Genomic DNA, 12871 nt, shown 5'->3' on the forward strand with positions numbered 1-12871 from the left:
GCAAACCACAGGTGTAAGGAACATAATAGTCCCTGTGGTAGGATAATTGCTGGGAACCAGCAAGAGAGTGGCTAACTGCCAAGCAAGTTACCATAGGGATCTAGCTGTGCCTCCATTGAGAGCAATATCTCATTTCAAGAAATGGCTCTATACAATGAGTCTATATATTTCAGAACTTGGAGCCTTCATGTCTATGATACCCATCACCCCCAGCAAGCGTGATAGAAAGTGTACTCAACATGCCCGGCTTTGAAATACACCTTAGATTTATATACCCTAGCTGACAAAATTTCTCCCTTTGCCTCAAGACTTTTTGGCAGAGTCTCCAGGAATATTGAGCATATCAATATTCTCGTTATAATCTGAATTGTAAAAAGTACTGAATTTGCCTTAGTTGTAGTGAGATCATTCGTCCATCCAACATAGCAACACTGACTTGCAATAAGTCTCCAGGGTTTTCAGATTGGAGGTTTTTCTGCACTACCTGGAGATTAAGGCCTTTCTCTTCAACGATCCTGCTCTTCCACTAACTATGGCATTTCATCAGTCCTTTCAGTATGCTAATTGTTCCTTCTTTTAGAGTGCTTTAGGCATTAACAGATATATTCCCCTTGACATTAAGTCTAGTCAAGTCCGACTCTGGAGGGTGGTGCTCATTTTCATTTTTAAGCTGAAGAGCCGGCGTTGTCTGTAGATACCTCCTAGGTCATGTGGCTGTCATGACTGCATGGAGCACCGTTACCTTCCCACCAAAGCAGTACCTATTGATCTACTCATATTTGCATGTTTTCAAACTGCTAGGTTGGCAGAAGTTGAGGCTAACAACAGGAACTTACCTTGTCCTGTGGATTCGAACCGCCGACCTTCCGGCCAGCAAGTTCTGCAGCTGTCCGCTACCAAGCACAATTCAAAGTACTGGCTTTGGCCTATAAAGCCCTAAACGGTCCCGGTCCAGTTTACCTGTCCGAACGCATCTCCCTTTACAAACCACCACGGGGATTGAGATCTTCTAGGGATTCCCTGCTCTCTCTTCCGCCACTGTCACAGGCGCGATTGGCAGGGACAAGAGACAGGGCCTTCTCAGTGATGGCCCCTTGGCTATGGAACTCCCTCCCTGGCAAGATTAGATCAGCCCCCTCCCTCCTGTGCTTTAGAAAGATGGTAAAGACCTGGCTGTGGGACCAAGTCTTTGGGGCAGTGCAATAATGGTAGCAATAGGAAATTTCACCCTGCTGATCAGATAAGGTGCGTCTGACTTGTGATGGTTTAAAATAATGGTTTTAATGTGAAGATAACTGATTTTAGTGTTTATGTATATTCATGGTTTATTGTATGTTCCAGCATTGAATGTTTGCCATATATATGTTGTGCTGCGCCCTGAGTCCCCTTTAGGGTGAGAAGGGCAGAATAAAAATATTTTAAATAAATAAATAAGTACTGTAGACATGCTATGTAATCTGTGAAAGAGCTCTAATTCCCCAGAATGAACTGTTCTTAATTATCTGTTAGAAAGCAGGCAACAGCAACAGCAGTTTGGTAGTGATTACAGAAGATTTAAGGATCAAACTGCACATGACATAGGAATTTTGTAGTTGGAATGTCCAACCTCTTTTTTTAATTGAAAAGCAGCTGCAGAGGATTTCGGATTAGGATCATCTTTGCCCCCTTGCCACAAGACAGATTCAAATCATACCCATCCCAAAGCTATTAAGCCAGAATGGGGGAAACCTACAAGTCTTAACATATGGGGGCTTTGTGCATGACAAATTTAGTGGATCAAACTATGCCTCGTTTGATTATTTGTTGTTAATGTGTCTTTGAATCATTTCCATCTTATGGTGACCCTATCATAGGACTTTCTTGGCAAGATTTTTTTGGAGGTGGTTTGCTGTTGCCTGCCTCTAAGAACAGAATCCACCAAGCACTACTAGCATGTATCCTCAATTCTTTTAAATCGGGATGGGCAAATTCAGGGGGTGTTTAGGCTGCACAGACTAAGAATTCCAAACAGCAAAAAAGAAATAAACAGGAAGTAGCTGGAGGTCTATGTATGGTTTTGAAAAATGGAATTCTTTCCTGTCAACTGGAACCTATTTAAGAAGTGAAATCGCAGCTCCTGGGAGCTTTCATGAGGCTGAGTGCAGGTATATCTGTAAAGACAGAATAGTTCTTTTTTATTGTATGCCCCCAAGCAGGGGATTACAGTTATTTGGTCAGGAGCACAACAAAATTAAATTAAGCTTCTGAACTTAGAACTTCATTGGGATGTATTGCTAAAATTTTAAAAAGTGTGTGCAAAGGTGTCATGTCAGATTTCAGGGCAGAAAAAAATGTTCTCAGCAAGATTCAAAGGCTCCGCTCTGGATCAAATTCAAGGTCAAATTCCAGAGAGGGTATTAAGAATATTTGTTGTAGTTACTTTATATACTTCATAATTAATTACTACTGACAAAGATGTTTTTCAGTAAGTATCCTATGTGGTCAGAAATACGTTCTCCCTAAATGGCCCTACTGGATCATTTTATTTTGTCACGGGGTTTTCTGGGCTAAATCCCTTCAGTTCCAGCCCTATTCATGCAGCAAAAGAGATGCTCTTAAAAGCAGTTGAGGCAGTAAGAACAGATTTTAGAAGTGTTGTTGATTGTATAGGCAAATTGTATGAATTTATAAACTGCATGGACATTATATTTAGTATGACCCCTGAAAGAGCATGTGTTCTTAAGAGCTGAAGATCTTGTCATGTTGACATTATCATTTTGAATGTTAGTAACTGTGCTGCTGAGCTGTTTCCCATTTTTGCTTGCGACTGATCTTGTCTCTCTATGCCATTATTCTAGGCTAATTCTATTAGGTAGGCATTTCTCAAGGATTTCTCTAGATCCCCAATCTTTACAACCTGTCAATATTCTCTTCCATAGTTCCTTCTCTTCTTCCTCCTTTTGACACTCCTTACTTTCACCATCACATTCTCTTCCCATAAAGTTCAGAAAGGCTCGCCTTTACTCTCCTTGCTGCACTGCCTCTGTATTTTTAGTTTTGTGGTTTTAACAAACAAGATTGTCTACCTCCAAAGCAATCTGCATACCACTTCCAAACCACTTTTAATGCAAGGCAATAAAAGCAGAGTTCCTCTTCTCTCTAGTGGAATCCTCTGTACTTCTTCAACAAGACTGTTGCTAATATTACATGAAAAACTTAAGTTTTCTCACAATTTTATCTTATGGATCACCCTTTTCTTTTCCTACATACAAACTGTGTTTTGCCACTTCTTTGCATTAACATACTTAAAATTTTATTTTTTATTATTATTTAAAAATTATCCTCTTCCCCCCCTCTCATTATATACAGTAGAATCTCACTTATCCAACACTCACTTATCCAATGTTCTGGATTATCCAACGCATTTTTGTAGTCAATGTTTTCAATGCATTGTGATATTTTGGTGCTAAATTCGTAAATACAGTAATTACTACATAGCATTAATGTGTAATGAATTACTTTTTCTGTCAAATTTGTCGTATAACATGATGTTTTGGTGCTTAATTTGTAAAATCATAACCTCTTTTGATATTTAATAGGCTTTTTCTTAATCTCTCCTTATTATCCAACATATTCGCTTATCCAACGTTCTGCCGGCCCGTTTACGTTGGATAAGTGAGACTCTACTGTGTATGTGTGTGTGTGTGTGTATATATATATATATATATATATGCCTTCCCTTGCTATTTTTAATAGTTTAACCTTTGTCTTGACACCTGCTGATGTATTTTATAAATGTTTATTTTATTGTTTTAATTATATATGCTGTTATTGTGTTCTGTTTTTATCTGTTGATTCTTGTGCTCGTTCCCCGTGTGAACCGCCCCGAGTCCCCTTGGGGAGGTAGAGGCAGGTTATAAATAAAGTTATTATTATTATTATTATTATTATTATTATTATTATTATTATTATTATTATTATTTAATTTACATATGCATTCAAAATGAAACAAATCTATACACATGTATATATATACATAGAGCAGTACAATACTGCCTAACATCTATACAATAGTTGTATTTGACTATGCCCTTCCCTCTTCCCATCCGTCCCATTGTGGTAACTTCCGTTCTTCCTGCCTATAACATTGTTTTTCTATTCCTTCTTTTGGCCTAATAGTTATTATTTATACATTTCCTACAAAGATTCTAACAGATTCAATTATGAATCCTTCTATACAATCTTTTTCGTCTTTCTTTTACTTTTTTTCCAGAGTTTAGAAATGGCTCCGTCTTTGATAACGTTTTTTTTGTTTTTTCTTTGTTCATCACTGCTAATTTGTCAATTTCTGCTATTTTAAAAACTTTAACAATCTATTATTCTATTGCCGCAATCTGTATTTTTTTAATCTTCACATATTCTGTTGAAACTTTGATTGATGGACCGATTGTTTCTCACCTAGATTAACACTGCACTGGTCTTAAGTAAATGTTTATTAATCAGATCTGTTCTAATTATGTATGTCTTCCCTTTCCCTGGTGCCAGCAGTGATAGAGTAAATGTAGACTGCTTAAGAGAAGGGTATAAAATGTTCTGGGTAGAACCGCTCTACAACAGAATCCTGGCCATGTCCTAGTTGTACTTTTCATGGATGTCTATGTGCCGAGTGCTGATAGTCAATCAATTTTTAGGACCAGCGTGATAAAACTGGGAACAACTATTTTAAGTCAATTGATGGTCACATTTGAAAATTGAGTTTGGAAGGCCAAAAGATACCAGCCACATTGCCTCTGCTTTGTTGTTCCCCATTGTTTGTATCAAAGAACTGTAGAAAAAATGAAATTCATAGCAGCCTTCCTATCCCCAAAAGCCCACCATACAGGATATTTTGCCCTGGTTGGGTTAATAATATGGACCCATTCCTGACATGTTCTGACAAATCACAGGAGATAGCCCTTGTACAAACAGCTGTGAGGTTTGAGTGCTACTTGCTTACAGCATTGTATTTTTATTTCTGTGCAACTCTCTCAAGAAACATTGACCTTTTCTAGAATCTTAGTTCACTTTTCAATTTTATCTTGTAGGAATTGTACGTGCCCAGACATGCCTGTGAATGTGGAAGAATCTAGGCAGGTGAGCTATGAAATGCCGATGAAGGCAGATGTTTTTGCAAAGTACAGAACAACTTCTCGAGTGTAAAATGTCCCTGTATCAAAGTTGTGAACTCCACTGTATAATGTGTTTGTGTACTATGCTTTCTTCATATCATTCTGTTCTCCCAAGAGCGAAACTTCTTGTTTTTCTTAGATCCAGACACAGTTCCATTACTTTTAGTGGCATGCATCTAATGTAGACAGATATTCGGTAAACTTTCTTTGGAGTCACCAGTAGTATTTACATTCCAAACTTGGAATCCACCAAAATGCCATTATGAGCAAAATAATACAGCAAAGAGCAGACTAGGTAAAGGTACCTGCTGTGATCTTTCTGATGTATATGTCTTCATAAAGACTGAGCACAAGCAAAATATATTCCTATTCCCTGATAAAGCTGCCAGTGGCGGAACTGATTGACTATTTCCTGAGGATGTCACTTCCCAATTTCTCTTCAGGGCTATTCTTCAATTTTATATATGTATAAAAAAAGATTACTGTCTTTAAGGCATGACATTTATAACCATTTGAATGGGTTAAAGGCATATGGGAAGGGACAAGCCAATCAGCTGCATTACCATTAGACTTCGCAATTGTTGTCATGGTCATTATCTTCCAAACAGTGTGGGAACTGCTGCTCCCACTAAGAGTATTGGAGGAGCCCAGATAATGAGGGAGTGACCTTTTTAGGAACCTACTGACCCATTAAATAACTGGGGAATCCTTCATGGTTCCATAGTTTTGATATTTTGCAAGTCTTTTTTCCATCCCAGTCCATATGCCAGAAAGTTCTTACATATCTGACTCACAGGTCATTCCATTCTTGCTACATAAATTCTCAAAATGCTAGTTTTTGTTTTTTCCTAGTTGTTAAGGTTCACAAATAATAACAAAGGCAGTTTCAATAAGGTAGAATCACTGCCCAATACAAATTTTGGTGCCTCAAATATAGCCCTGTTTCTGGGTATATTTGGCCTGCTGATTCCAAAAAAATGGCACCAGTTTCCCCTAGTCAGCTCTAGTTTTTGAGATATAAAACATATGCCATTTATAAGTCGCCATCTGCTCACCCATAGAAAATTATGATCACCTTATCTGAGAAGCTAGAGCTGATGCCATCTGTCTGATGCAGTTTTCTGAATCTGCACCCCAAATAACTTCAGAAAGAGGCCTATCTTTGTAGATCACTTTTATTAATCCACTATTCTAAAATATTTCTTGTTCACACATTAGCTATTTCTGACTTGGTCATAAAATGAGAATTCATTGTGTTTTGATAGTCTTGATCAGCAAGAGAATTCTTAGACCCCGTTTCAGTTGTCCAAAAAGTTTAGATGCTACCTTACTGATTGCCTTCCTTTCTCCAGCAACCGCAGACCATTTATTTTTCAGTAATTGCTTTGTTGAAATGGTGTCTTGCTGTCACTTCTCAGTGCCCTTCTTATCACCTACTTTTTCAGAGGTTTTTCAAATAAAAGAGGCCCGAGATTCACTGAATGGGAGATGACTATACAGTGGGTCCTCACTATACATTGAAGTTTGAGTCCAGGACCCCCACCCACTGTGGATACCAAAATCCATGGATGCCCAGGTCCCATTATATACAATGTCAAATGCTGTCCTAATATATAAAATAGTGAGCAACAAATTCGATCCAGTGAGAGCCAGAAGACCTTAGAAATATTGGGAAGTTACAGCCTCCTCCCCCTCCTCCCCCCCCCCTCCTCCTCCTCCTCCTCCTCCTCCTCTTCTTCTTCTTCTTCTTCTTCTTCTTCTTCTTCTTCTTCTTCTTCTTCTTCTTCTTCATCATCATCATATGTAATACATTTGAATATATTATTAATTTTATATTTCATTAAATATATTATTGAAATATTTTTATCCCACACTATCATGGGATCTCAGGGCAGCATAGAATAAAATAATTTTTAAACCATTCAAACTAACAAAAGTAATTTAAACAGAGTAAAAGCACATTTAAAAATGTGACAAGTTAAAACAGACTAGTTTAAAACCTGATAATCAAAAGAGATGTGTTAGGTCATGCCCAAAGCAGTTTGGAACAAAACAATGTGTGCATGGCTGTGTCTTGTGATGTTTATGATGCCTCTATCCCTATCGGTGACCAAGAGAAAGGGAGGGACGGGGCTTATCCATACCATCTGCTCTTAGGCAGTCAGTGCCACAGTCAGATTATGATTGCTGTGCAGTTCACCCACAGACCAAGCAAAGGGCACAAGCAAAATATACCCAGCTGTATTTTCCCTTTAGTCAGGAAAGCATTATAATGAAGCATATTTCCGAAGACAGATTTAATACTCCAAGTGAGGGATGACAGCTATTATTCATAAAGCACTGCTAGTGTTGTTGTCTCTGAGATATGAGATATACTCCAAAGATAGTGTTCTGTTTATTCTTGTCTTTAATTGTGAAAATGAGCTGGCACACCTGTCTGATTTTCCCCAGGAGATGGAAGTATCAAGTGCTTTTCATCCTTGTCTCCTGCCATCACATTTCTTGTGGTCCTGTCCATTCTGGCTCCTTTCCATCCATTAGAGTGTATTTAATATGCCTCGTCTGTGGCATATGTGCCACATACACTTAGGAACTGCCACAGCCAATATTCTAAAAGCTCTCTGTGATTACATTTTCGTGCTGTGCCTTAGAGTTAAAACATGGTCGAGGGCAGGAATCTAGGGGGGTTCTGTCATTGCAGCAATTGCAGTTAAGGAAATATCATTCTTTTCTCCTTTCCCATTCATATTCCCCTTACTTCATTGCTACTTCTTTCTGCTCTGTAGGGCCAGAGGAGGAGGTCTGTGTTGTGGCACCATGTCTGAATCCACAGTTTGCTTGTATGACTCTGCCACACATGGGGTGGAAGATGTAGAGATCTAGAGTTTCCCTTGAAGCCTTTACTGCAATTTACTCTGAATTATGCTTCTTGGGTTATGATCTGATATGGGGGACCAGCAGTAGTTTTTCACTCATGCCCCAAGGACTGGTACCATACAGTCCATCCAAAATTATCCTTTATAGTTTCAATTCTGTAAAGAATTGAAATTGTAAAGATGATGTTCAATGGTTTCTTTCTTTCTGAGAAACTCTTAATGGACCAGCTAATCCCTCATGGGCTGGCACAAGGCTAGAGACCACCACTTTGAGTAGTAGTTCTAGGAGACAGGATTGCAGTGATGTCCCTGTCCCTGCTTGCCTTTCACAGGCAGGTGAAAACATACCCCTACTATCAGGCATTTATGGACTGTTGAGAGGCGGGCTGCTGGGGTTAGTGTGATTGGGATTTTGGGGTAGCTGTAATTTTAATGCATTTTAATATTTTATGTTTAATGTTTTAATGATGCAAAGGGTTTTATTATTATTTATTTTTATACTAATATTTACGCACATTTACATTGTTTTAATTTACACTGTGTCATGTTTATCATCAACCACCTTTAGTTCCTATATGGAGAGAAATGAGGGATAAAAATCAAGTAAGTAAATAAATCAATAGATCACACACTGTGCATGAAGCTGCTTTTGAAAAATATTCTAGAACTATAGATAGCGTAAAACATGGCTGCCAGACTGTTATCTGGCATATGCTTTGTAGATTCAAATAACACTGGACTTGAGTCACCCACAGTGGTTTTTGTTTTGTTGTCAAGCCCAGTTGAAGCCATTTGTTTGAACTAAAAAACCTTAAATAGCTATGGTTCCGGATATCTAAATGACAACCTCTTTCTATATGAATCTCCCCACAATCCACAATGTTAATCAGAGGTTCCATTGTACATCCCTAAGCAGGTAGGTAGGCACCAAAGGTGGAGCCTCTTCTATAAGGTATTCTATATGTGGGAAGGTCTCTACAAAATACTAGGCAGGTAGTAAATCCAATACTGCTTCATAATCTGTAATATAAATGGTTTTCTTCAGCTTGTTTCAAAGAAGGTTCCATTTCTGCTTTTGTTGTCTCATGATTTATTATATTGCTCTGTTCTTCAATTTGTGCCTCACTTTCATGGTGCTCATGACAAACAATTTATTAACATTTCCAATAATAATGATTAGTACAAATGGCTATAGAGTAGGCAAATATCCATCTAGTTAGCTTTTTTCAGTGTTGTAAGCTGCCCTGAATCCCTTCGGGTGAGAAGGACGGGATATAAATATTGGAAATAATAAATAAATAAATGTTCATACAGTGGCCAATCACTTGGCACCATAAGCCAACAATCATAAAATAACCCTCTACATATTGGTCCCTGTATAAATACGCAATTCTGCTTCTGCTGAACAAGATAATATCATCTAACTATTGTGGCTAATAGCGTTTGATAGAGCAATCCTCTATGAAATTATCTACCCCTTCTTACAAGCCATCTACCCTGTTTCCCCAAAAATAAGACATCCCCGAAAAATAGGACCTAGTAGAAGTTTTGCTGAATTGCTAAATATAAGGCCTCCCCCGAAAGTAAGACCTAGCAATGTTTTTGTTTGGAAGCATGCTCAGCGCCTGCCAAACAGAACACCAGAGCATGCAGGATTGGTAAATGTACATACCAGTTGTACATGGAAATAATGGTAGTAACAAGAAATTCTTGATAGGATTCAGAGTTTGTCTGGTTATGTTGGTTTGTGATGACAACTACTGTACAGTATATAATAAATGTTCTTTTTTGTTCAACAATACATGTGAATTCTTCTTCATGGAAAAATAAGACATCCCCTGAAAATAAGACCTAGCACATCTTTGGGAGCAAAAATTAATATAAGACACTGTCTTATTTTCAGGGAAACACAGGTTAATGGCTGTCATACATCTTTTGGTGAATTCCATAAGATGATTATGTATTATTTGAAGAATACTTTTCTTCATGGTATGAAAAATGGAAGACATTTAGGCTGCAATCCATTGCAGACCTGTCTAGAAGAAAAGTCACATTAACATTTGAGTGTACATGTATAGGATAGAATTTCTTGAAAAATTCCAGATTTGTTCATCTAGACATTTTCACAGGAATGAGGCCAAAAATTGAATCAATTAAACTGAACTATTCTAAATTAGAATCAAAAGTTCTACATGCCAGCCCTGTCAAACACTATTCCAATCAACATGTCTAACACATTCTACCCAATTTCAATTAGGGGATGAAATTAAGGAGATTTTTATTTCAGCATGAATTTAGCAAATCTGTCGGTCAGTACTTTTCCATCCAAGGTTTGGAATTTGATTTGCAAATAAAGTAGAGTCTCACTTATCCAACATTCGTTTATCCAATATTCTAGATTATCCAACGCAGTCTGCCTTTTAGTAGTCAGTGTTTTTGTAGACAATCTTTTCAATACATTGTGATGTTTTGGTGCTAAATTCGTAAATACAGTAATTACTACAAAACATTGCTATGTATTGAACTGCTTTGTCTGTCAAATTTGTTGTAAAACATAAAGTTTTGGTGCTTAATTTATAAAATCATAATGTAATTTGATGTTTAATAGGCTTTTCCTTAATCCCTCCTTATTATCCAACATATTTGCTTATCCAATGTTCTGCCGGCCAGTTTATGTTGGATAAGTGGGACTGTACTGTAAAATAAATAAATAAGGCATCTATTGATATACACCTGTGGTTCTCAACCTGGGGTCCCCAGATTTTTTGGCCTTCAACTCCCAGCAATCCTAACAGCTGGTAAACTGGCTGGGATTTCTGGGATTTGTAGGCTAAAAACATCTGGGGACCCCAAATTAAGAACCCCTGATATACACAAAAACTCACACATACATTTTGAAAAATGAACACAAAAACATTATTCAACATGAGAATTATTTGAAATGTGTACATTTGATGAAGTGCACATTAATATATATATAATATATATTTAAATGTGCACAATAATGTACACATTTTCACACAAACTATAAAAATATCATACCTCGAGCTCACTGAGAACATAAAAACTTGGATGGTATTGGGACATAACCATGTAAATACACACATAACTAACTTCAAATATATTGTTGCCTAGTTTATTCCCAAGTCAGTGGACTTCTTGTGACTTCATCAGTGACAACAGACAACCCTCAAAAATGACAGTGAAGACCTCCCTCAATAGCAGTTGATAATGTGCTGTCTTCAGGAAGGATAGGATAGGATATTGGCCTGAAAATGTCTCACTTTGGGGGCAAAGTTCCATATTATGTAATATAGGAAAAGGCAGAATGTCAACAGAGTACTGGCTTCATTCACCTCACATGGAGAACTATTTGAAATCAAGTAGGTATTTGTCCTTTACAACTTCTTTTTATTTAAAGTTGACCTGAATGTACCAAAGACTCTTTTTTGTACAGAAGAAGTAGTGTCAAAGAGAAACAAACAAAAGAAGATGTGTTCATACGGAGATTGTAATACGTTCCATTATAGAGTGGTGCTCACCTTGTTCGTGCCACTCTCCACTTTCCTCAGTAGCAATTTCCATTATAGCTAACTGCCTTGGGGACAGTGAGCTGCCTCAATCTTCCTGGGAGACCTGGAAATAATTCTTCACTCAAATGTAGATTGCATAAGCATATGTATTTATTTGAAGCATTATTGCCCTCAGTAGTTCACAGATTAAAACACAGCCAGGTTTACAACCTAAATGAGACAACACAAAAGGGGAAAGGGAGAGTAAGTCAGGAGGAAACAAGCTCAGACATCAGTCTGTAAAATTATCAGAGCACTTATACTGAGTACTCAGGATGAAAACAGTTCTGGAAGAGGAAGACTCACCAGCAGAATTAATGGTGTGGCTCAACTTCCCATCTTTTGCAGTCTGAATGGTTGCTTATGTTGAGATGGAGTGGTCATCATAAAGTCTCAACTAGTTCCTTTAACTGGCTCTGCAACAAATTGGTGTTTTTTCGTGTCAGGAGCGACTTGAGAAACTGCAAGGAAGTTGCCCAGAGGACACTCGAATGTTTTACCATCTTGTGGGAGGCTTCTATCATGTCCCCACATGGGAAGCTGGAGCTGACAGCTCATCCCACTCCCCAGATTCAAATCTTTTGGTCAGCAGTCCTGCAGGCACAAGTGTTTAACCCATTGCGCTACCGGGGACTCCTGGTAACTCAGTGTGGTATAGCACTTTAAACACCAGGCTAGGATTATCTAGGGTCAGTACCCACTCGGCCATGAACCTTAATGGGTGGTCCTGATTCAGTCATTTCCTCTTGGCCTAACCTACCATAAAGAGTTGCTGTGAAGATAAAAAACAGTTCCAAAGCTATGGTGGCTGACAGTAATTCCTAGATGTGTCTTCTGTGAACCCACACACCTCGAAGAGAAATGGAACATAAATATAAGAAAGAGAGAGGAGGAACATATAAAATTGAGCACACTTCCAACCTTGAAGAAGGTCTGAGACTGGCCTTTCCCCTCTGAGCCAAGCACAACTGGGCCCAACCAAATTTGTGGAAAGCAAGAAATTGATGTCCCGAGGATGCGGTATCATGAGAAATGTCCCCATTTGGGGAAACAGCATTGCACAGGACATTCGTCCTGAGGTTCCCAGGCTGTTGCTTGCTAATATCGAGATGTTTTGTATATGGAAAAGATGAAATCTTTTCCTAAGTGCTGTCAGAACAAATTGCCATAAAAGAAAATTATTTGAAGTTATCTTCAGTTCATTTGATTAATTTTTAGAACTCCACTTTATTGTCATAACTGAACATAACACCTCTTCTGGAACAACAAAAATACA

The 12871-nt window shown here is 38.1% G+C and overlaps 1 protein-coding gene across 5 annotated transcripts in view; it reads left to right on the plus strand.

Annotated features, from left to right (window-relative positions):
* tmem229b (transmembrane protein 229B) overlaps positions 1-12871 on the plus strand; it is a 58944-nt gene that overhangs the window by 38791 nt on the left and 7282 nt on the right. For 4 of the 5 annotated variants that reach the window (XM_008116966.3, XM_062968050.1, XM_062968049.1 and 1 more), the window contains exon 2: positions 5064-5112. In XM_008116966.3, coding sequence (XP_008115173.2) covers positions 5064-5112 — 49 coding nt within the window. Of the gene's footprint in view, positions 1-5063; positions 5113-11227; positions 11407-12871 lie in introns of those variants that run through there. The other variant, XM_062968051.1, reaches the window with a different exon arrangement.

The sequence above is a fragment of the Anolis carolinensis genome, chromosome 1, assembly GCF_035594765.1.
Source record: "Anolis carolinensis isolate JA03-04 chromosome 1, rAnoCar3.1.pri, whole genome shotgun sequence".
Taxonomy (NCBI): domain Eukaryota; kingdom Metazoa; phylum Chordata; class Lepidosauria; order Squamata; family Dactyloidae; genus Anolis; species Anolis carolinensis.